This window comes from Muscardinus avellanarius, assembly GCF_963383645.1.
Source record: "Muscardinus avellanarius genome assembly, chromosome: X".
Taxonomy (NCBI): Eukaryota; Metazoa; Chordata; class Mammalia; order Rodentia; family Gliridae; genus Muscardinus; species Muscardinus avellanarius.
The window spans coordinates 25,777,134-25,802,657 of NC_137792.1; the positions used below are offsets into that span (position 1 = coordinate 25,777,134).

Sequence of the window (25,524 nt, forward strand, 5' to 3'; positions counted from 1 at the left end):
CACCACGCCCAGCAGTTTGGCTTTTTTTTAATTGGTACATTGTAATCATACATTATGGTCAAGTTCAGAGTGATAGAGACACATTCAAACAGCACTCAGTGAACTTCCCCTGGCTCCCACCCCACTCCCCTCACCCTCCTGTGCAGTTGCCTATCCAATATCCACTCTTTCCTTATTAACTAAAAGAATCCAAGCTTGGCCCAGAAGAGTCACATTTTAGGATTAAGTCACTAGCTTTCATGTTCTCATTTATGAATAAAGAAACATGCATACTATGCTCAAACACTCCATCAGCCCAGGTTCCCTTGAATTTAAGAGCAGTCACATGACACAGGCCAATACAGTATGAGCAGACTTATGTAAGGCTGTCAGGATAGCTTTTGTTTTCTTCATAAACAGGAGCAGACACAACTGGAACCTGATTTTACTCTCCCAATTTCTACTTTTCCATATTAAAATATAGACGTAGTGCCTCAAGACAGATTAGCCATTTTAAAAGCACAGGAAAGAAAGTCACATTTTAAGGATGGCCGGGGATGGAGAAAGAGGTTGGAACAAATTTGTGGTTGCTGCACCAACCCTGGCATATATAGCATTGGAGCTTTTGCTTTATGATAATAATAAACTTCTATTTAGACAAGCCACTGTAGGGAGGATTTTTGTCACAGATAGTCAAGTATAATTTTAAGAGTATTAACTGGAAAAAATCCTTAAACTGCTAAAATTATTAGAGTGTCTAAAATTGTAATTGGTTTGCTTGAGGTAGTAAATTTAATTCCCAGGAGCCTCTCTTTCATCACTGACCAAAACCAGACATAAGCCATGCTGCATTTAATGCTTAAAACAAACATAAGTAAGAATATGGTCCTATACCAGATTGTTTAATTCCAAGTACTAAATAAAATTAGCCACTCATGAAGATAAAGCAATGAAAAATATTTATAAACCATTTAGTATGTTCTTACAGAATACTATGCATTCCTTTAAGAAAATTAAAACCCATTCAAGGGCTAAAATATAAAAAATATAAAAATACAAATGACAATAAATATTTGGACAGAAAAGTTCAAGACAGTCAAAGAAGCTTTACATAAAAGAAAGACGCAGTTGATAGACAAAAAGAATTTTCCACAGTGAATTATTGATTAAAATGACCAAATAAGATTGCGGTTATCAGAAGCTGGACGTGGATGTGGAGGCACATGGGGGCTGAGACAGGAGAATCACAGGTTTGAGGCCAGCCTCAGCCTGTTTCAGAATAAAAAATAAAAAGGGCTGGGCATGTAGCTTAGAGGCAGAATGACCCTGGGTTCAATCCCCAGTATCAAAAAAAAAAAAAAAAGAGAGAGAGAGATTGTAGTTATTAAAATAAACTTCAGAACAGAGGCAGGAATAAATCTGAAAGGCTGCAATTTCCTCACCAACTCTCTATTTCAGATTATTACAATCAACTTTAAGGAGTGTGAACTCTAAGTCATTGGTGTGGTCACTTCATAATCGGATTGGGTTGAAACTCACACCTTGCAATGGTTGCATGCTTCTCACCTACAAAGTTTCCCAATGCTAAAAATAAAGTCTATTCTCATTGTGATGTTGAGCACATTTTGATTGAAAAATCTTATTATATAGAGCTTCTTGCCTGCTTGCATTGTTTCCAGATACTCTTCCCTGCTCCTAATAACTGTCCACGTCTATTGCCTACCTAACATCCATTATATAACTTTAAAAAAATAAAACTTGGGTAAAAGTGGTAAAGTGGCACTTTGATTTTTATGTCAAATTTCTCAAAGGTCATTTTGGTTTAATCTGTGGAAGCTTTTTGTGATTTTCATATGCTAGGGAATGACAGAAAAGCTTCACTGCAGCAAAGTGGCTGCAAATTATTTTTCCTCCCACCACAATTTAGATTTTGTATATACATCTATAGTTGTAGAAAAGGGCATGGAGTTATATGGAAATTAGTCTCTTCTTTCCATTATGTAAAGTATAAAATAAACTCAATTTATCTACATTAGTCCCGCTTTATCTGTAGGGGATATAGTCCAACATACCCAGTGGGAGCCTGAAACCACGGGTGGTACTAAGCTCCTTAATTTAATAACGTTTCCATCATATCTAAGCATTTATCATACATAGTAGCCATACATTTTGCTTTTTGAAATGCAACAGCAGAACTAGTATGATTTTTTTTTCTTTCCAGTTTCGCAGATATTCATTCTTACCATAGACCTTAGTTACACTATCAGGAGGCAATTTTTTTCTTCTTCTATTAAGTTGAGAGCTTTCACCTTTCACTTAAAGAAAACACTTGGTTTCTTTGTGGAATATCTTAATTGTCAGCATCACATTTTTTTTTTTTGAGGTATGGGGATGGAACCCAGGCGCATTCTACCTCCAAGCTACATCCTCAGCCCAATTTTATACTTTTCATTTTGAAACCAGGTCTCACTAAGTTGCAGAGGACCTCACTAAGTTGCTGAGGCTAGCTGCAAACCTGCGATCCTCTTGTCTCGGCCTCCCAAGTACTGGGATTTCAAGTGTGCACCACCATACTTGGTCTGGCATCAGATCAGTTTTTGATCTTTGGGGCCATTGATAGGTAAATGAAGGGTTAATAGAGCACAGGCACTATGATATCACTATAGTTGATGTGATAATTGAGGTCCTAACTTAGTGACAAACAGGTAGGGAGTGTGTGCAGTGTAGATACACTTGACAAAGGGATAGTTCACATGCCAGGCGAGATGAAGGATGGCATGAGATCTGAAAATGCTATTCAGAAAGTAAATTAAAAAACTTATGAATTATTCATTTCTGAAATTTTCTGTTTAATATCTTTACACCATAGTTCAATGCAGATAATTGACATCGCAGAAGGCCAAACTGCAGACGAGGGGTGGCACTATTGTAATATGCTTCCCCATGGGTTTTCTTTTTCCTATTTCTAGTTGGTGGGTTTGAAAACAATTCTAGAATTGAATATACATTAAATTGGAATAGAAGTGTTAAGTCTTTCATACAAAGTTCATTCTAGTTCCATAATCAAAGGGAAAGTATATCAGTAAATCAAGGAATTTCTGTTCCTGAGATAAATAATACAGAATATATTCTTTCCTTGACTACATCATATGATATCCATACATATATTTGTATAAATATAATTCAACTCTTAAATATGATACTTACATTGAATATGAAAAATAAAGATAAGGGGATCTAGAAGTATTTATGGATTACTAAAAGGACATTTAAAATTACTTTTATAAATGGAATAAAAATTGATTCAAAACAAGTATAAAAACCTCTAGTATATTTTTAGTGTTCACAACAAACACAGTCACACACTACTGCTTCTCTTTAAAAATTAATACAACTATGACCATCTTGAAAATTCCTGAGCAATTACCTTAGTCTATGAAATTTAAAAACATTAAAATATACGTAAAATCAATATTCATCCCCAGATTATTGAATAAAAATCAACAAGATACCTGAGAAGAGAAACATAGCTTAATTTCCTTCTCTATAAGGCAGGCAGATATTTAGAGGTAGTAAATAAATCACAATTGATTGGTTGATACTCTATTCTATGTATATAATTGAAACCACCAGGGAACTTCTTTTTTCTTTACAGGAATGACTACCCTCTGCCTCTTATGTTTCCCGTAAAGAAGATACACTCTATAGTTGGAGGCTCCTCTTTCTTAATTTAAATATCTAAGAGCAGAAAACACGGAAGCATTTCACCAGCAAGTGTTTAGTAAATAATAAATTTAAAACTCAGTCTTATACCAAAATCACTTAAAAGGCAGTCAATATATTTCTGTGTGTGTGTGTGTGTGTGTGTGTGTGTGTGTGTGTGTGTTACTGGGGTTCCTGGAAACCCTTCTACCTCTGGGCTACACTCCCAGACCTATTTTATATTTTTATTTGGAAACAGGGTCTCTTAAGCCAGCGCGGCTGGCTCTGAACCTGCGCGATCCTCCTGTCTCCGCCTCCCAAGTTTAGGGATTACAAGCGTGCGCCACCACGTCCAGCATTATATTTCTAAAGAATCTGTCTGACACTGTAACTCAGGAGTCTCCAAAGTATGCATTTAAGGGAGGGGATAAAAATAATATTTAATTACAGATTATTAAAATGTTTACTTGTATATTTAATTACGTATATATCACTTTAACAGAAGTGATCATTTTTATACAAGTGTGGATAAATGTGCAAACACAGTTACTGATTATGAGGAGTAATCAGTACCTAATCTCATTCTCAATTATTATCATTCACAAAGAGATAAAAATCGAATCCAAAGTCCTACTCTACTCTTTCCAATATTGTTTCCTCATAGTTACATACATGTCTAGCTTACTTTGTTAACATGACATTTCAAAGACTGTTTGTTGAATGAACTAATAAAAGAAAATTAACCTGTACTTAACATTAGCTAGCATTCCTCTAACATTAAAGATAGTAAGAAATTATATTACAATTTACTATAATTTCAATTACAGAACTGAAGAATCCAAAGCTATGGTGAAATATAAAACCCAAAAGGCAAATAGTAAGATTTGGGGTATAATATGATTACATTAATTTCAAAAAATTCAAAACCATTCAACTATATTGCTTGCTTGTGAAAAAAGTTCGGGAAGATTCAAGAATTTTTTTTTTTTTTTTTGTGGTACTGGGGTTCCTGGAAGCTCTTCTACCTCAGGGCTACACTGCCAGACCTATTTTATATTTTTATTTGGAAACAGGGTCTCTTAAGCCAGCGTGATCCTCCTGTCTCTGCCTCCCAAGCACAGGGATTACAAGCGTGCGCCACCACACACGGCTAGGTCTTTATTAAAATAATAAAAATCATTTCATATGAAGGAACCTAAAGTTAAGCAAGGAAACTTGTAAATAAAACTCATTATTTACAAAAAATGACAAGTTTTTAAAAATTAGAATCCCTCTAGTATTTCATTGAAAACATACTGTACTGGCTTTTATTAAAATTCATGTAAATACTATGATTCAGTTTTGCTTGATAAGATTTGACAGAAAATTTTACAGTGGATTAAAATGTAATAAGATATGCATTTCTATGCATGACTTTGAAATATGTGGCTTAGTATAGCATATGTTTATCTTTAAGCCAAAAAGTATATGATATCATTTCCCATAAAAATTTTATTATGTGATATAGAAAATGAGATGTGTGTGTATGTATGTGTGTGTATGTGCATTTGTTTGTGTTTGTAACTTTGATCTTTTTTATTTATTTATTTATATTTATTTATTCTTTTGGTGGTACTGGGGTTCCTGGAAACCCTTCTATCTCCAGGCTACTCTCCCAGACCTATTTTATATATATATTTTTTAATTTGGAAACAGGGTCTCTTAAGCCAGCGAGGCCGGCTTTGAACCTGCGCAATCCTCCTGTCTCTGCCTCCCAGGTGTGGGGATTACAAGCGTGCGCCACCACGCACGGCGACCTTTTTTATTTAAGAGGATTTTTTTTTTGTCAAGACCAAAGAGTATAAAGTAAGTTACATTACTGACTTTGACATATCTACATTCTTCTGTGAATATAGCAGTGACTTGCTCCCCCATCCTGAGTTAAGGACAGAACGTTGTGCAAATATGAAGTACTGATCCACAGGGTACTGAGTTATTTGGAAGCATGTACATTTTTCTGGAGATAACTGAAGCAAGAACTTTCAAATATCTTTGGTAAAACAATTATGGCATCATTCTTGGTAGGACGCAATTCATGACTTCTGTATATGGGTGATCAGCACACTCTGGCATGGTGTTTCTTAGGCAAAATTGTACCAAAAGAAACTGAAAAGATAAAGGCTGGATAGTTATTTAATAAGGAAAAAATAGAATAATCAATGTCCTTGCTCTAAGATGACTGGGATCCAACTTGTGAAATCTGGTGGATGCCCAAAGAAATAAAATGTGCTTGTTTTAAGTTTGGCATAGAAATGAGAAGGTATGTAAGCATGGGTGGGGGCAGGCAGAAAAAAAAAAAAGAGAGAAAAAGAAAGACACATTGTTTATTCCCAAAAGGTTTGGGTTTATGTTAGGACAATTACTTTTACTAAATGACCTTGGACCAATTAACTAAATTGTCTGTAACTCTTCTTGTTTGTTCAGTTTGGGAACCTAGTTGTATTACTCACTTTCTGCTAGGATAATGACAATAGAATATAATCAAGAAACACTCTTTTGTTTAATTTTGTTTTTAGTTTAAACCATCAGTGCCATTTGGTGTTACCCTATCCCCTGTGCGCGCGCGCGCGCGCGCACACACACACACACACACACACACACACACACACACACATTGTTCCACCAGTACTTCAGGAACATGACAAGTTCCTTTGCCATTAGACTGTGGCTGAATTATTCAGCAGAAGTTATAATCAGAAAGAATTTAGAGCCATTTAAATGTTCTTTGTGAAGATATAGCCAGAGTTTAAAAATAATATGTTTTACTAAGGACTTTGACCCTAACAACAATAAAAATTAAACACATCCAAGTAATTGTGGCCCATTTACATATACACTACAACAACTAAAATTGCTCAATCTTTAGATAATGAAATCTTCCAGGTAACAGTGTAATGTGTAGTTAAAAATGAACGTTGAACCAAGGCTATTATCATCTTGTCCAGATTGGCCAAATTTATCAATCCCAGCCTGGAGAGGTCCTATTAGAGGATAAAATGCTTTTTCCAATTCAATTCTCTATTTATGATAAGCACTGTGTTTCACATTTAGTGGTGAATATTTGGTCAAAATGACTTGGAAAAAGACTATAATTAGTAGAGGCGACCAGATATCAGTAGCGTAAAAATAACAATATCATATAGCCTCCTAAATCTATATTTGGTAACAAAACTAATTTCTCATCCACCTTTCTCCCTCTATTCTTTCTTCCCGGATTTATTCTCTTTTTCCTCTTTAGGACTTTGAGAGGAGAAGGCTTTAAATCAAAGTTCTCTGCTATTCTCTAAATAAGAGATGAATATGACCAAAACAAGGTCAAATGGACACTCTTGTAGGCTTTGAATTTTGAAAAATTATACAGGATGGCAAAAAAAAGAATATCATAAAGAGACTTAAGTAGTTTCTGCTCACCAAGTACCCAGATATTTTTCTTTTTTTTTTCTAAGCCTAGTTCTACTGCCTTCAAGATAATTCTAGCAAATGTACTTTCCGTTTAATTTAGTCGGAGAAGTATTTCTATTGCTTGTATCTGAGAACTCTGATAGACAATAAAAATTAATTGCATTTGATTTTACTTTCTCATGTAAAATTCTTTAAGGGTGACCACTGTCTAGATTTCTATTTTCCTTTTAATTAGCTGGTTTGTTCTAACTTGTTATTTAATTTTTTGGTTTAAGTTTTATATAATTCATCTAGTTATTCCTTTCTCTGTTCGCATCCTTGGCTGTTTTTTTCTGAAGTCAGTCCCTAGATTGTTATCTAAATATGCCCAGGGAAGGTAAAAAAAAAAAAAATGTTTAAGGATCAGGACACTGCTTGAGTTAAAATACCATTACCGGCTTTTCTTGATCTTGGGTGGCTATTTAATCTAATCATGCCTTAGCATCTGCTTTATATTATTGTTATGAGCATTAAATAATACATGAGATATAGTTAGATCGGTGATTAGCATATAATGAATGCTAAATATGTTGTAATTATCATTCTAAAATTAATCTCTAGTGTAATAGATGTGGTTCAATTAGAGAGTTGGCCAGGCAGATACAAGGCCCTGGGTTCAATTCCCAGTACTACAATCAATAAATCAATTGATCAAATTTATCTCTATAATGTTATTACCTTTTCCCTTTTTACTATATTTAACCTGTGCATTTCTCTCCGTTTAACTCTTCATTTACCAAGTACTTAGTAGTAACTCAATTAAAGTAATATATGAATAAATAGCTTACAACATTATTTCTGCAGTTCTTAAAACCCTTTTAAAATATTATCTCATTTCTCATGCAAACATTAAAGTTTAGGATTGTTTTATTTAAAACTGTATACAAATGAACTATTTATTTCTTGGTAAAATAAACTCTTTTCTAAATTTACCTCGCTTTCCATTTCATGCAAACAAACATTGGTTTAATAATTATTTGGGGCCATTTTTTGACTAATTTGCAATTGAAATTATAAAAGATAAGAAGTGGGTATCTTTATGAATTATTTTCATGCAAAAGAAAGAAACAGAATAAGCATCCTTACTGTTTAGCAAGAGAAAAGAATATATGTCTGTAAGATTTATCTGTCACAATTGCTGTTTTCTGAAAAGTATGGCTAGGAATATTTGTTAAGAAGTAGTAGAAAAAAGCTTCATATCCATAGAGTCTATACACACATGTCTATCACTTTATGACAAATGTCAAATGTATATGCAGAAATGGAAAATAACATGCAGAGAATGACTTAACCACAATTATGTAATTCACAAATGACAAAAGGAGGCCACAAAATCCAAGTCCTGTGTGTCCAAACTCAAGGTATTATAAATGCAAGTGTTTTAATTATGGAATTATTTTTGTTCCTAATGAATTGCTGAAGTTTAGTTTGAAAATGTCCCCTTCACTTTGCCTCATTCCTTGCTTTTCCCATAGCTAATTCCATGATACCTAAATGCATCCAGTTTTGCCCTTTCTTTAGAAATGATTGAAATATTTACAAGTGAAATGACTTTAGTGCATAAAACTTTCAAAATTGCCTTTATTTATTCAGAAATGTAAAAGACATATAGTGTATTTGTTCTAATTAGGTGAATCACATATCAATATGTTCTTAGGTTTCTAGTTGATGTGATAATTCTACCTAACTGATTGCAATGACGCTGAGAAATGGAATACTGTATTAACACATGTTTACTTGAATATGAAAGAGCATAAGTACTAATATTGCTATCAAGGGTATTTTTAATATCTTCTATTTTTTACTTTTTATTTATAGCTAAATCTTAATTACCCTTATCAATGGAGGAGGAAAATTAGCACAGACAACTAAGAAGAGTGAATAATAACAAGTTCCAGATTATCATGTTTGATTCTGTGATATGGTATGGCTATATAGTGCCAAAACAAACAGATTAAATATAGACCGCTCAATGGAGCTACTTATTTGGTGTCAAAGAGATTTTTAACATATCAATTGCTTAGTGCATTTAACCAAGCTAATTATACTTGAAGATTTATGTTTTTCCCCTCTTATTTTCCATTTTCAATTCATGGCTATTTCAGTGCATCAGTTCATACGACTGATCATATTTAGGGTGAACAGGTTATAGAGAGTTGTGTGCTTGCTGATAGATGAAGAGCTGTCTAAACACTGGTGGCAAAGGGACAGTAAAGTAACTAGTGGAAAATATGTCCTTAACAAAAATCTGCCAGCTTTTATCTTTTTTACCCATACCTTCTGCTTGATGATCATCTCGTTGATGTCTTCAAGATCTCCCACCATCACCCGTTGTGATTTTATAACTCGATCAAGCAAGGAAAGCCAGTCGGTAAGTTCTGTCCAAGCCCGGTTGAAATCTGCCAGAGCAGGTACCTCCAACAGCAAGGAAGATGGCATTTCTAGTTTGGAGATGACAGTTTCCTTGGTAACCACAGATTGTGTCACTAGAGTAACAGTCTGACTAGGAGCTAAAATTCAAAAGAAAAAAAACAAAAAAAGGAAAATTAGAAACACAAGCTAAAGAGCCAAATTCAATAACAATAAATCAATTTTAATTGAAAGACAATGACATGAGACAAACTAATATTTACAACATTATATGTGCTTATTTATAACAATGTGGATATTTTGGGAAGTAATCAATCATGGAAGATTCAAAGATAAACTTTCTTTAATACACATTTAATAATATTTCAGAAAGATTAGCATATTCTCATGCCTGAACAAATGATTTAAATAATAATTCTCAATAATAACTACATGATTGTGAACCTGATAAACAAAGGTATTCTGACATTTCTAGGTGAACAAGTTTTACTTACTTCTAAGAAAAACTAAGGATTTGGATAAGATCTTATTCTTGCTTATGACTTCCTTGAATAAGAAGTAAATTACTTTGGAGGAAGACCTAGGGAAACCAAAGCCAAAGAAATGTTCTTGTCTTAGCTCTGTATTTTATATTGGGAGTAGTTTATTTCATTTTTCCTCTTTTCTTTTAGAGTGGTAATAAAGTTTCTAGTGGTGAAGCAAAACAAAGGTCTGTTACTTTTGGAGAACCAGAACTAGCAAAGTTTTTCTACTTGGACTTGAAACACTTGTTTCAAGGTCATTAAGAAATCTTAGATTAATATTAATAGTGTTGAACACTGGAGTGTAAGATAGCAAATGGAAATGATTACAATCTGAAATCTGGAGTGAAAACATCTGGGAGACAATCCTGCTTCCTGCCTGAGGAACTCTAGGACCTCCGTTAAGTTATTTAACCTCTCTAAGCTTCAATTTTTCTCCTCAGTAAAGAAAGAATGGTAATAGCGGAAGTGTCACAAGGGCAGGTATGTGGATTTAATGACTAATACAAGCAATAACCATATGACATCAGAAATATTATTAATATCAATATCATCATCATTATAGTGATATTAGCATTGTGCCTGAAACCAGTAGGTAATCAATAATATCATTACTATTTTTTATAAATGTCATTATTATTATTATTATTATTATTATTATTATTATTTAACAAAAAAGAACTTTATGAAATAAGAAGTTGAAGTTAAGGACATCAAATCTGAATACTGGGGAAAACTCAGTTCATGGACTATCAGAAGCTATTTATTGACTGAAGGAGACTAAACTATGCTGCTGTGATCCTCATACAGATGGGATACTAATGGTGAGTGGTACAAGAAAGAAACAGTTAATCTAGTTTATGGACAATGGTTTCGGGAACATAATATAACCCGGAAACTAACAGCAAAGAAATATGGGACTATGTAGTTCAGAATGGAAGCTTCCAGAGATAGCTGCAAAAATTATCTCAGTGGGAGATCTCTGGGGCATGGACAAAGGATCTATTCTAGTGACATGAAATGTGTCAAACAGGATTTTCATTCTGAGGTGGTCATGCATCAAATATTATGGCTGTGTGTGCACTAAAAGTTGTCTGTTCATTAGAGCAGATTATGAGAGGGATGCAGGAATGTTTCTTGTCTCTCAAACTTCTCAGAGTTACCAAGAGTCTCCTACAGATGTAAGGACTAATGTTGAACAAAGCAGAAAGAAAGTGTTGAATATGCCAGATAGAATAAAAAGCTAATGCCAACGAGTAATGACAAAGAGAATAATACTGAGAAGATAAGGAAGAAGCTATTTTGCTACTCAGGTTCTTTCCAGAAAGAAGGAAACATTATTTGAAGTGTCAATACCATCTTGGAATCCATAGTCCAGGAGAACTGTGCATGGGAACAGACAAGGTATAGAAATCTTAAAAGGGATTCAAGCAGCAGGGCTAAATTCCTGAAGAGGATACATGGGTAAGACTGAAAAGAGCAAAATTAAAACATCACTGGAGGAGTTAACTGCACAACACCAGGGGATTGAAAAACATGAACAAATTGTTCCTAAAACAGATACATGATGGCTACCAAGGCAAAATATAGCAGACTGGGAGGATTTCAAGGTTATGCCAAATGTCCAATAGTATTGATTTTTTTTAACTTGACTTACTGAAATTTTGACTCTCAAATGAGAGGAGGAAAAGAGATTTTTTTTTCTTTAGACTTACACTGTATCAACAAAGAAGTACTTAATGAAGTGGAAATTATTATGTCATCATAAATTTCAATATAGGGAAGTACACGAATGCAGAGAATTATCAGAATTAAATGAACATACTACTATTTTATGGAATGTACTTTAAAAAAGTCTATTGAAAAGATAGGCTGGAGCTTGAGACTCAAAAGGAGCGGACTTAAGACAATTAAAAAATATAAAAAGGGACATTAGGATGATAATACTGGAAAATTATCTGTTGTGGGAAAAGGAACAACTCTCATTTTAAAAAAAACTGTAGCAAATTAAGAGGTCTGGCAACACAGCCCTTTCTGTACGGAACATTCATTTCAGGTCTCCATCACCAGCTATCAACATCCTTACACTGGTCAGAAAGGGATGGAGACTCATGTATGTCTGTGTTACCTCTAATCCTTGCATGTCGCACAGGTCCTGCAACAGAGTTGGTGTCCAGCAGTGTTCTCTGAATAAATGAATTCAATTTTTGAGAATCATAGGCACAGTATGCTTTATTATTATTATTATTTTTTTTTAGTAAATGTGCAAGTCTTCTATCCATTGTGAGTTTTGAAAGTTGGCAAAAAGGACTGGTTTCTTCAAGGCTAGAACACAGAACTTGTTGAAGCTCCTGCTATTTAGGTTATTTTAGCTATTTGTAGAAGAAGATAATAATACAGAAAAAGCCACTAGTTAGGGCAGAAAATGGAAGGTAATTGTGTGGGGATTTTTTTCTTCCTTTTCTCTTTTTTCAATGTTTGTTGACTCCTCGTTTTCTATATTTGCATGGCATTCTAGGCACTATTATCTGAATCCGACTTCAAAATCCAGCCTTATTTCTCTCCATTCTCCCCACACCTCAGTCTTTATTCTGCACTCTCCCATTAGTACAGATCATTTTATACTTTTTGTATCTCCTCAGAAATTCTCCATGTTTCCTAAAGTGTTTCTTTTCCTTCTCCAAAGCCTCATTTCTTATTCATATGCCTATCCTAAATTTTTGTGGTTTTTGGAGGACCAGGATAAGTACATAACTAAAAAGTCTTCACGAGGAATAGAATTACAACATTCTTTTAGGTCGTAAACATTTTATTGTCTTTAACGTTTTCTCACTTAAATCTACTTATCACTAAGATGAAAAATATTTTACACCACCATTAGGTTTTAGAGTTGGTTTGTGGTTTAAATTTTATTGTATATATCTAAAGTATACAACATGGTGTTAAAGAAAATATGTAGAGGCATATTTCTATGATCTTTATAAAATACACATATTAAAATATATGGATAGACATCCATAGATAGTATTATAGTGAAGCAAATTAAAAATCATCTCATATAATTACCTCTTTTGTGGCAGGAGCAGCTAAAATGTACGCATTTGGTAGTACAATTTTTTAAGCTATAGTCGACCTCATGATTGATATATAGATTCTGCATTTCTGCTATTTTTCTTCTTTTGAGCTTTACTCCCATTTCTCTACCACTGGCAATTACTGTTTTGTTCTCTATTTCTGTATATATAATATTTTTAAATTCCACATATAAGTGAGGTACTGAAATATTTTTTTCATCCTGTGTCTGGCTTATTTCACTTAGTATAATATCCCTAAGGTTCATCCATGTTGTGGCAAATGGCAAGACTACATTCTTTTTTCTAAGGCTGAACAGATTTCATTGTTTCTATATATTACAGTTTATCTGGTTGGACATCAATAGACAGTTTATTTCCGTTTGGGAAATATTATGAATAATGTTACAATGAACATGTGAATACAGGTATAACTTTGAGATACTGATTTCATTTCCTAGAACGTGGGTGGCTGAGACAGGAGAATCACATATTTGAGGCCAGTCTCAGCAACTTAGCCTAGACATTCTTTCAAAATGAAAGATAAAGTAGGGTTGGGGATATAGCTCAGAGGTAGAATGCCACTGGGTTCAATCTCCAGCTAAACACACACACACACACACACACACACACACACACACACACACACACACACCGTCCTAAGAGGAGTGGGGTATCATGGTAGCATTTAATAATGTTTTTGATGACTAATGAAACTAAGTACTTATGCATTCATCTGTTGGTCATTTTTATGTCTTTTGAGAAAATTTTATTCAGAGCTTTTGCCTATTTTAAATCAGTTTATTTTTCTACTATTGAGTTGTATTATTAACTCTTTATCAGATATATGTTGTGCAAATATTTTTCTAACCCCACTGGTTGCTGCTGCTTTAGATCACTGATTGTTTACTTTGCTGTGAAGAAGTGTTTTAGTTTGTAGTCTTTTTATTTTTCTCTTATAGTCTCATTTTTGATAGGATATAAAAAACAACAAAAACATTGCCAAGACAAATGTCCACAAACTTTTATCCTTAGTTCTATTCTAGGAGTTTTATATTTTCTGTCTTATCTTTTGGTCTTTTATCCATTTTAAATTGATTCTTCATTCTTCAATAGAATATATTATAAGCATCCAATTTTATTCTTTTGAATATGGAAAATGGAAATCCAATTTACCGCAAATCATTAACTAAAGACACTATCATTTCCCAATTGTTTTGTATGAGTCTAAAGGGTAGCTGATAATAATTGAGAATTATATTCTAAAGTCAGAAATTTTGGGTCTCAAGTAGTAATTTCATACAAAAGTACAAAAAAGCTAATGTCCATTTACTTCATACATTTTATTAGGGCCTATGCTTTGTAGAACAATACTATTTAAAATATTTTTTCCTTAAGAGACTTGTGTATATATATATATATATATATATATATATATATACATACATACATATATATGCATATTTTTCAAGCAAAATGTTTGAGAAGCTTTTAAGTCTAAGAATCTCGATCTTATTATGTATATTATATTGACTTATGCTGCATTTCTGGATAACAGTAAAATGGGTTTATTTTCTGTTATGTCAAATCACTAGAAACATATGTAAACCATTTCATTAGATAAATCTGTTTAGATCTGTGAAGTGGGCAGTTTGAGTGATTTTTCACAATGTGAGCAATGTGACTCTAAGTTTCAGGCAGTAGTATCAGGTTATTCCAAGTGGGGTTTTTCTTTTAAACATAATTTAAAAAATAGAAGATAGGTTGAGAGTGCATTATCCTATTACCTTAATTGTGTAAAAAGATACTTCACAACAGTGTGCGTGATGGCACACGCTTGTAATCCCCGCACTTGGGAGGCAGAGACAGGAGGATTGCGCCATTTCGAAGCCAGCCTTGCTGGCTTAAGAGACCCTGTTCCCAAATAAAAAATACAAAATAGGTCTGGGAGTGTAGCTTGGAGGTAGAAGAGTTTCCAGGAACCCCAGTACCACCAAAAAAAAAAAAAAAAGTTACTACACAGAATTTTCTCTTTCTCTATTTTTTTCTTTCCTTTTTTTGTGGTACTGGGGACTGAATCCAGGGGTGTTCTAAATCTGAGCTATATCCCATATTGATTTCAAAACAGGGCATCACTAAGTTGCCTGGGGCCTTACTAAGTTGCTGAGGCTGGCCTCAAACCTCTGATTCTTCTGTTTCAGCCTCCCAGGTATATTATAAGAAAGTTCTGGCAGACCTGGCATCTACACAGAATTTTCAACAGTATGTTAGGGAATGGGTTTCCAGTTTTCCTCCCCATGAAAGATAGGAGATGGCTTCCCTGCAAGTTGGTAGAGATCCTCTCCATGTCCCATTTATTCCTCCCCCTATTCTTATCAGCTTTTTTGGACATCTACTCTTAACCTCAGGCTCTTATTTGGAGATACAAGAAATTGCCCTGGAATTGGCTGCTTCAGCTCTCAGTTTTTCTAACCACTGTGGGGACTAAGGTTATTCCTTCCAAATGTGTTGGAGAAAATGTTTCTTCCTGCATGAGATCCTGACAAAGAATAGTCTTTCTGATGTCACATCATTAATTACCCCTTCCTCCAGGAACACTGATGTCTTTTCAGTTCAGTCACTTCCATATCTATATGTATTACAATGCATACAATTAAGTCAGCCAGATAAATATACATATCATATCTGTATGTATATGTGTGTGTGTGTGTGTGTGTGTGTGTGTGTGTGTGTGTGTGAAGAGAGAAAGAGAGAGTACATGCACTTGGATAGTCTTCTGGTTACTAATGATTGTGCTATACTCACTCATCTATTTGTTAGAAAATTTAAATGACTGCAAAAAAATACACTTTTCCATCTATTGTTAAGCAGGCCAAAAGTCAAGCTGAAAAGAGCTAATATGAATTGACTTCAGCCCATCAGATTAGTAGAATGAATAACAGTAGGTGAAATATACTCTTGCAAACCACAGCTTTGCTCTGAGTATTTTGTTAATTAAAAGGTGTTGGTTTTAGGAAGGGACACTTATTTTTTCAAAAGTGTTTGAAGACATTTCTCTAGTCTACATTTTTAATTGGTTTCAGAGGTACGTGATTAGTCAGACTAACAGCTTTACTTAGAGCTTTAAAGAAGCAACTAAATCTTTCAGAAAAACACACACACAATGCGTTTGGCATATTTCCTTTGAAGTAGTCACATGCAGTTTTTTCTGTAATTCACAGGTCTCCTTTGGTTGATAAGAATGTGGAAAGCACATATTCTATTTCTAGCTTTGTTGTGTGAATGTGGTTAACTTTTGTTGTTTGCTTTATTTTTATATTTGAAAAAATCAGTCAACTGACTAAATGATAAGTGATTCTCATTCAGTGTTATGCTGGAGAATATAAAAAATGCTGTTAAGTATACCTTTCTCCTCACCATGCCATATCAGCAGGAGACAACAATGATAAATAGGGTCAAACTATTATGGGACATAGGAAAGATAACTACTTCCATCTCATCAATAGATAAAATAACAGTAAGCAACATTGGGGAATATTTTCTTTTTAAATATTTAAAAGGATGACATATGGCTAAACAAAATATGTGAGGGCACTTGTTATCAAAATTAAAAATCATGTCTGAATTTTAAGAAAGAAGAATCATATTATATGTAGGAGATAACCTCACTTTTCCCCTCTATTTATAGTCTCTATGTATAAGTTGAACAATAAGAAACAATGTTATGAATACATATTTATTTTGCCTGTATTTTTCTATCTTCCTAAGGAGCAATTAAATCATATAAATGAACTGTCATATAATTTACATTTTAGAACAATAAGGGCTTGTGTTATACAGGATCAAGGCCTAAAGAACTAGAACTCAGGGATTTATAATAAATTATATTTTTCTACTTTACAAAAGTATACTAGGTATGGGAACCATGAAATTTTTAAATTTTTGATTATTATTTTAAATATGTATTTGTGCATTATAGTCTCACATAATGTAACTCATGTGGACAGTGATATACATGCATACAATGCTTGGTATCCCCCTATGCCTCCCCATCTCTCCCCTTCCCCATACAGAGAACTGAGATTGCCATTTTGACATTGGTATTTTCAAATATGTACGAATAGCCAGTGGTAGTAATTTCTTCAATGAACCTCACTCTTCTTCCTCCCCTTCCCTTAAACTACCTCTCTGGCTCCACTGAGGTTTTTCCTCCATTATTTGGGGTGTCTCTGGTATCCCCATTACTTCCTATCCTGCATATATCAGAGAAAACATATGATCCTTAACTTTTAGTGACTGGCTGATCTCACTTAACGTAATGTTCTCCAGGTTCTTCCATCTTCTTGCAAATGACATAATTTTGTTCTTATTTATTGTTGAGTAGAATTCCACTGTGTATATATCCCATAATTTTGTAATCCATTCATCTGTTGATGGACACCTAGGTAGGACCTATGGATTTTTGAAACTCAGTTATGCTACCTATCTTCCATAATAATTATTCATTCTTATTAAGAATATAGACAAAATAACAAGTATCTGCTCTGTTTAGAAAAAGTGAGATTACTACTAACACTACTAAAATCAGCATTTTTTATAAACACTGTTTCATTTCAGTTTTACAAACTTTCAGAGTAAATATTATTATTCTCATTTTACCAAAAGGAAAAGTAACTTCTCTTGGATCTCACATTAACAAGTAACAAAGCACTAAGACAGGTTGATTAACCACTACACACATTTCCAAGAATCATGTGTTAATAAGAATCATTTCCTACATGTCCCATTCAATAGGATTATTTATCACTGAATATATTTAACTATTAGAGTTATATGTTTCAAGTATATTATATTTAAAATAAATCTCATATGCTTTTAATTTTTTTTTGCGGTACTGGAGATGGAACCCAGGGACATTCTACCTCCGAGCTACACACCCAGCCCTATTTTTCATTCTTTATTTTGAAACAGAGTCTCACTGAGTTGCAGAGGGCCTCACTAAGTAGCTGAGGCTGGCCATGAACTGTGATCCTCTTGTTTCAGCTTCCCAAATGTTGAGATTACAAGCGTGCACCACCATGCCTGGCTCTTTCTAATTTTTGATAGATTGCCCGATCTAGCCATAATAATATGGATTGTAATGATCTTTAGGCATTCCTCCATAACTTAAGCAATACTCTTGAGGAATATCTCCAATGTGACTTCATCCAAACATGTATTCTTCCATAACTAATTTGCAGAAATAACCCTTGCTTTTTCCTTTTTTTATTTTCCATCTTCTAAGTGCCCTTCTATAGTATATGAATTCATAAACTATTATATGAATATATCCTCCATACACTCTATGAAAAGAAGGGCTTCTCGGCCTCACTACTGGCATTTGGCTTGGATAATTATTAGTTTTGAGTGCTTCTCCTACTCATGGCAAGATCAGCATTATTTGTGCATATCCTTCCTAGAACAACTCCCAATTATGACAACAAAAAATGTCTCCAAACATTGCCAAATGCCCCCTGAGGTGAGAAAAACTGCTTCTGGTTCGAAAACAAATTAATTGAAAGAAATTTAAGTTTCTTTTTCTCTCCACTCCCATAGTCTATATACCCTTTTAGTATTTTCTCTAGATATTCTTTATACATATCTAAGTGTATGTTTTCTTACTCTCAGAAGTATAGCATAAGAGAAAAGAAGTCCTTCTCTTATCCACATGATATTGAGCAGGCACTGAAGAAATAGTAAAAAGCCCATACTTATTACTGCCAGGAAATACTAAATTATATTACAGAGGAAATGTCTTGGTGATAAAAATGATAGCATCTCTTTGGAGATTCTTTTCACGCATGCACCTAAACCCTTATAAGTGAGATATTATATCATCTCTAAGACCTGTAGTATACTTCTCCATTCATGAAATGTGGATTGCCTGAGTGCCTTTTTTGGCCAATAGGATATTAGCAAACATAAAACAAACATGAAAAATGTTTGAGTATTGAGGCATGCTTGGAATTCTTCCACCACTATTTGAATATTGCTATTTTACTAAATAATGATAGACAAGTGACCGTGTCACCCACATAGTATCAAGCAATAATAACCAACAAATGCCAGGCAATGATTGAGGCCATCAACTTCCAGCTGACCATGAATACATGAATGGGGCAATTGTGTCTAGCAGAGGAACCACACAGATGAATTCAGCTTTAAACAGATTGAACAGTCATGATTAAATTAAATGATTTTTGTTTCAGGTCATGACATTTGGTGGTAGTTTGTTACACAGCAATAGATAACTCATACAGCATCAATTTTCATCTGTTAAATGTTTGCATTCAATATAGAATTTAAGATGTCCCTCCTTTTGCTGAAAGAAAAAAAAGCTGATCTAGCAGAGATAACACAGCTGGAAAAGGAAATCTTCAAGTTAAACTGTGAAAGACATAAAATGGAAGATTTACAATCATTTGAATGATGCTTGTAAATCAGGTAGCCAGCATTTTCCCAGATATTTGAAGAAAGCAATAACTTCAGTAGAAATTAAATGTTAAAACACTTAATTCTGTGCATAGGTTTAAAGTACAGAATATAATAATGAGAGCCAAGACAGAGACAGCCCAGTGAAGCAGATGAGGAGAGAAAGGTAGGTGAAACCAGTTGAGACCATGCTATTAATGAAGGGTAACCTCCATATCCAAGGGATATCAGAATAAAATCTATATAACCATTTGAGTTTAACCAGCAAGAAAACAGCATAAAGTTCTCATTACAGAAAATTCACTGCTATTCTACCAACATTTTATCACCTTAAACATTCCTGAATTAAATAATTTATTATGGTTTTGGTTTATTTGTATTTAGTAGAGTCACTTCTCCTTAAATAGAAATAAGATTCTGCATGTTGAGCATGAACAAAATGATTTATGAAGTACTCTCTACAAATTCCTTGTAAGTGAGTCTTGTATTTAGAATTCTATCACAGTTGCAATCTAGAGATTCATCAGGCAGAAAAAAAAGACAGAGGAACCATTAGTTACAATACAAATGCAGCAGTATTAAACAGTCTAAATTTGTAGATTCTTTTGGGTTGAATTGGTAACAATAATATTTGCACTGAACATCGAACAATATTAAAATGAATTCTTAGTCATTTTCTCCATTGGTGTTGACAAGAAGAGCATTGTTGCTACCAATTCATAGAGTAGGAAATAAAGTTTGTGTGAATTATATGAACATCTAGTAAATTAAATGAAAGGTTTTGAATAATCCGTATATCAAAGAAAGGGCCAAGTGTAGTGGTACATGCCTGTAATCCTAGTATTTAGGAGGTTGAAATAAGAGAATCAAGGTTAGAGGGCAGCCTCAATAATTTAGTGAATTCCTATTTCAAAATAAAAATTAAAAAGGACTGAGTATATCTCAGAGGTAGAATGCTCTTGGGTTCCATCCTAAGGAAGAAAGGATAAGAGGAAAGAAGGAAGGAAGGAAGGAAGGAAGGAAGGAAGGAAGGAAGGAGAAAGAAAGGGGTCTTGATGAGTCATAAAAAGGAATTAATGGAAATCCTGATTTTTAAAATGAGCAAAGGACTTGAGTAGACATTTCTCTGAAGAAGATATGTGAACAGTCAAAAAGTAACTAAAAGAGTGGTCAGTGTAACTAATTATGGTAGTAGAAATCAAAACCACAAGGAGATGTCATCTCATACCCATTAGGATGGCCACTATAAAAAAAGAAAGAAAATAGAAAACATAAAATAGCAAATGTTGGTGAGGATGTGGAGAAATTGAACTTGGAGAACTATTGGGGGGAGTATAAAATGGTGCAATTGCTATGGAATACAGTATAGTGTTCCTCAAAACATTAAAGATAGAATTACCTTGTCATCCAATGACCCTATCACTGGGTATATATATTCAGAAGAATAAAATAATAGGATCTTGAAGGCATCTTAGCTCATTAATATTCATTGCAGCATGATTCACATTAGCTGATAAATTTAAATAAGTAGAATGTAGATTTAAGTAGTAAGTAGATGATTCAAAACCATCTGTCCTTCCTGCTTTCCTTTCTTTGTACTGGGGATTGAACCCAGGGACGTTCTATCTCTGAGATATATTCCCAGCCCTTTGTATTTTTTACTTTGGAACAGGGAATCACCAAGTTGCTGAGGGTCTTATTAAGTTTCATAGGCTGACCTTGAACCTGCGAACCTCCTGAGTCAGCCTCCCAGGTCCTGGGATTACAGGCATGTACCACCTTGCCTGGCTAAAGGCTGTTTTCCTTCTCTCTTTTCTAGGTTAATAAAATTAAAGGATATCCTAAATATCACAAAATATTACTGTATAAAGCACAGTCGTTGTGATAATATTAAGGCCCGGTGAAAACTGACCACTTTGCATCCTTCTTGAAACCTTTAGGGAGTAAGCAGAATATACCGGTTCCTCTCTGTAGTGGATATAGTGGTACTTCATTGATATCCTTCTCTGGGAATTTATGGGTCACATCATGGACTCTAGGAATACTGACAACTGGTAGACCACAGATGCATTCCCTCTCTGGGACCTGCTCTTGGTTAGTCCAGATACATACATATCCCAGAGATATAAGCCTCAGTTTGGAAAACCTCTGATGAACTCCCCCAGCTTGAAGGGAGTCAGGTTGGCTGAGGTCTCAAAATAAATAGTATGGGTCAGTTTTTCCCATCTGCCCAGTACTGCCTCCCTTGCTTCCTTATAGGTGAATCAATCTACCAAGAATACTTCCTAAAAAACATGTGTGCAACTTCTTGTTTCTGACACCATCCCTTTGGTGCATGTACATAATTGTTTCTCATAAATAAAAATAACATGATGTTTCTAGCCATTAAATTCTGGAATAATATTATTTGGGAAGGGCACCAAGTACTGTGTGAATATATACCATTGTCAACATGATCCACATTATGATGTGAGACTATAGTGCACCAATAATAAATAAATAAGATAAAATTAATTACTTACTGGTAAAACATATTATATAATTCAGTATTCAGCTGAATGGTCTGCAAAATTTCAAAAAAGTATACAGAGAATTGGTTGCATATTTATTGCTTAAGGGCTTATGGTTTTATAGTCCTTGGTTATATGTAGCTTTCAATTTATCGTCTGAGTTGCTCTTTCTTATATAAAATATGAACATATCCTGCAATTAAAACACCAAAGATTTTGGTAAATTCAAATACTGAAATCTTGAACTCTGTCTCCATAATGACAGTGGAAATTCAACCCCTATCTTGTGTTGATTTCAAGTGATTGTGTTGGGCTGAGTTTGACTTTTAAAGTTCGGGGTCAGTAAACACATTACAAACTGCAGGAATGGAATATGTACTACATCAAAATCAATTTACGTTTTCATTTGACTTGTAGAAAAGCACACCATGTCCGTGAGTGCAATAACTATAAACTACACAACAGAAACCAAAATAAGAGGCAGAAAACAAGCAAGACTTAAGTGGGTAAAAATGCTTATAATAAGCAAAAAAAAATTATGATGTTTTGTTTCTTTAAGGCATGTCTGTCCAACCATCTCAAATTCCTTTTTGAAACTAGGGAAGGTAATCATAAATAAAAACATATTGTTTCAATGATTGGAGCATTACTGTGGCAGTTCTGCTACTCATACTCTCTATTGCTTTACACTTGAATCTCATTGTCTTACTCCTTTTGATGAATGATTCTAAAATTAAGAGTGCAAAGAGAGACTGAGACAGCTGTGAAACTACAGTTTATGGTTTCTGAAATAGGAACATAGCCTACTTTGTTTATTCAAAAAGATCTGGAAAGCTATACTATTGTAGAGTCAGTTCATTCTGAGCTTATTTTTGCTGCTTTGGAAGTGGAATTTCCATCAGGGCAGGGCTAATGTTAATTTATTATGAAAAAAACAGTAAGTCATATTTAAATCCTAGTTTGACCAGTACTTTTTCAATGATGGCATCACTTATATCACATATAAATTACATATATAATATATACATAATTTCAATATTTTAAACTTCTTTGGGACTTCTTGTGATCTACTACTGATCTGTTTCCGAGAATGTTTCCCATGTGTTTAAGAATTTGTGTTCTGCTGTTGTTGGATAGAATATTCTGAATAAGTATATTAGGTTCAAGTGTAGTTCAAGTCCAGTGTTTCCTTCCTGCTTTTCTATCTAGGTGATCTGTCCATTCTTCAAAGTGGAAGATCAAATTCTCTTGATATTACTGTATTATTCTCTATTTCTTCCTTCAGTTATCTTAATATTTGCCTTATATAGTTAGATACACAATTGTTATATTCTTTTGATGAATCTAGTCTTTTATCATTTTATAATGACCTTTTTATTTCTTTTTACAGTTTTTGACCTATAGGCCACTTTGTCTGATATAATATAGCTCCCCTGCTCTTTTGCTTCTTATCTCCATGAATCATCTTTTTCCATCCTTTTTCTTTTCAGTTTGTGTGTGTCCTTAAGTGTGAACTGTGTCTCTTTTTAAAAATTTTTTTATTGGTGCATGATAGTCATAAATCTTAATGGGCTACAAGATGGTACAGGCATACATGCACACATCACTCATTTAGCCCTTCCTCTTTTGTTTTGTTTTTAAAACATTTGGTCATGCTATGATTTTTGTTTGGAGATTTTAATCTATTTATATTCAAAGTAATTACTGATAGTTTTATTATTGCAGTTTTTATACTGTTAATCCTTCCCTCCCCATCTCTTTCTATCTTCTTTTATGGTTTGCTGGTTCTGTGGTGGGACCCAGAACATTCTATCTCTGAGATACACCTCACCCCTACTTTTATTTTTTTTTTAATTTTGAAACAGGGTCTCCTTAAATTTCTGAAAGCCTCGCTGAGTTGCTGAGGCTGGTCTCAAATCTACACTTGGCTGATGATTTGCTTTTAATCCTATCTTTTAATATTTTATGTATCATCTATAGGTGTTTGCTCTGTCTTTACTATGGGGCTTATACAAAATTATTATACTTATAAAGGGCTATTTTAAGCTGATAACAACTAAACTTTAGTAAATACACAATATCTAAACTTTATTTGGCCCGTCTCACATTTTTATGTCACAATTTACATTTTTTTATAATTTTCATCCTTTAACAAGCTATATAACTGTGATTGTTTCTAATAGAAATAATATAAGATTTCATTTTAATAAAATATTAAAAATAAAATTTTGATCTGGGCATGGTGGCACACACTTGTAATCCCAGCGCTTGGGAGGCAGAGACCAAGATCGTGCAGATTCGAAGCCAGCCTCACTGGCTTCAGACACCCTGTTTCCAAATAAAAATATAAAATAGGCCTGAAAGTGTAGCCCGGAGAAGGATTCATCCCTAGTACCATCAAAAGTATGAAATAAAATCTTGAATGAAATAAAATTATATTTAAGACTCAGATATTCTAAGGTAAAGTCAATTACATAGTCTATAATATAAAATCATAGTTTTTCATTAAAATAAAATAATACTTAAACCTGCTGTTTCCTTTACCCCAAGATATTTAGGTGAGAACTAGAAGTATATTTCCCCTACTGTTAAAATTACAGTCTAGATTAATACATTATTTTAAGACAAAAAGATATAATGGGTAAATTTTCATTAATTTATGTTATAAATTTGTTAATATCACAAAAATGCATAAAAGTTAAATAAATTTAATTGAAATATTAACTCCTGCCTAGGGTGTATCAAACAAGAGAAAATAGAAGGAAAAGGAATTATGCATCATTGAGAAATATATCCACTAAATATTGACAGAAACTATGTACATATTTTTGAATTGGTATCATTCTTCATTTCACCCTATAATTTAATGAGAAGAATGAAAAAGTCACAAAATCTGAGTTTCCTACTTTTACCAAACCCCAAAGGCAAGATATGCTAAATTCAGTAGCTATTCTTATTTAAAACTTGTTAGAAACCAAAGTGGTGGTACACAACTATGATCCCAGGATTTGAGAGGCTGAGACAGGAGATCACAGGTTTAAGGCCAACTCCAGCAATTTAGCAAAACCCTCAGCAACTTAGGAAGAACCTGTTTCAAAATTTAAAAAAATGAAAACAAAGCTTTGGAGTATAACTTGGAGGTATAATGTCCCTCAGTTCAATCCCCAGTACCACAAAAAAAGTTATACAATTTTTTTCTGGATTTAACATATAAAACATAATTTCAAAGTACTCTAAGAACCTAAGAGAAGCAAAGAGCTAGGCAGAAAGATTAATTCTCAAAGAAAAATAGGCTTAATTTGCTAATTAGGCCTAATGTTCCCACTCAATTTGGTATAAAAATGGAAAGGCATACGGACTGAATTCAGTATTCAGTGAATGGATTGCTGAAATAGATAATCTCCCCATATTGAAAATGGG

General features: G+C 33.7%; 1 protein-coding gene across 4 annotated transcripts in view; it reads right to left on the reverse strand.

Moving 5' to 3' along the window:
* DMD (dystrophin) overlaps positions 1–25,524 on the reverse strand; it is a gene marked incomplete at both ends in the record, with an annotated part of 2,101,015 nt that overhangs the window by 711,786 nt on the left and 1,363,705 nt on the right. For 2 of the 4 annotated variants that reach the window (XM_080719244.1, XM_080719243.1), the window contains one exon: positions 9,439–9,671. In XM_080719244.1, coding sequence (XP_080575370.1) covers positions 9,439–9,671 — 233 coding nt within the window. Of the gene's footprint in view, positions 1–9,438; positions 9,672–25,524 lie in introns of those variants that run through there. The other 2 variants (XM_080719246.1, XM_080719245.1) reach the window with 1 other exon arrangement.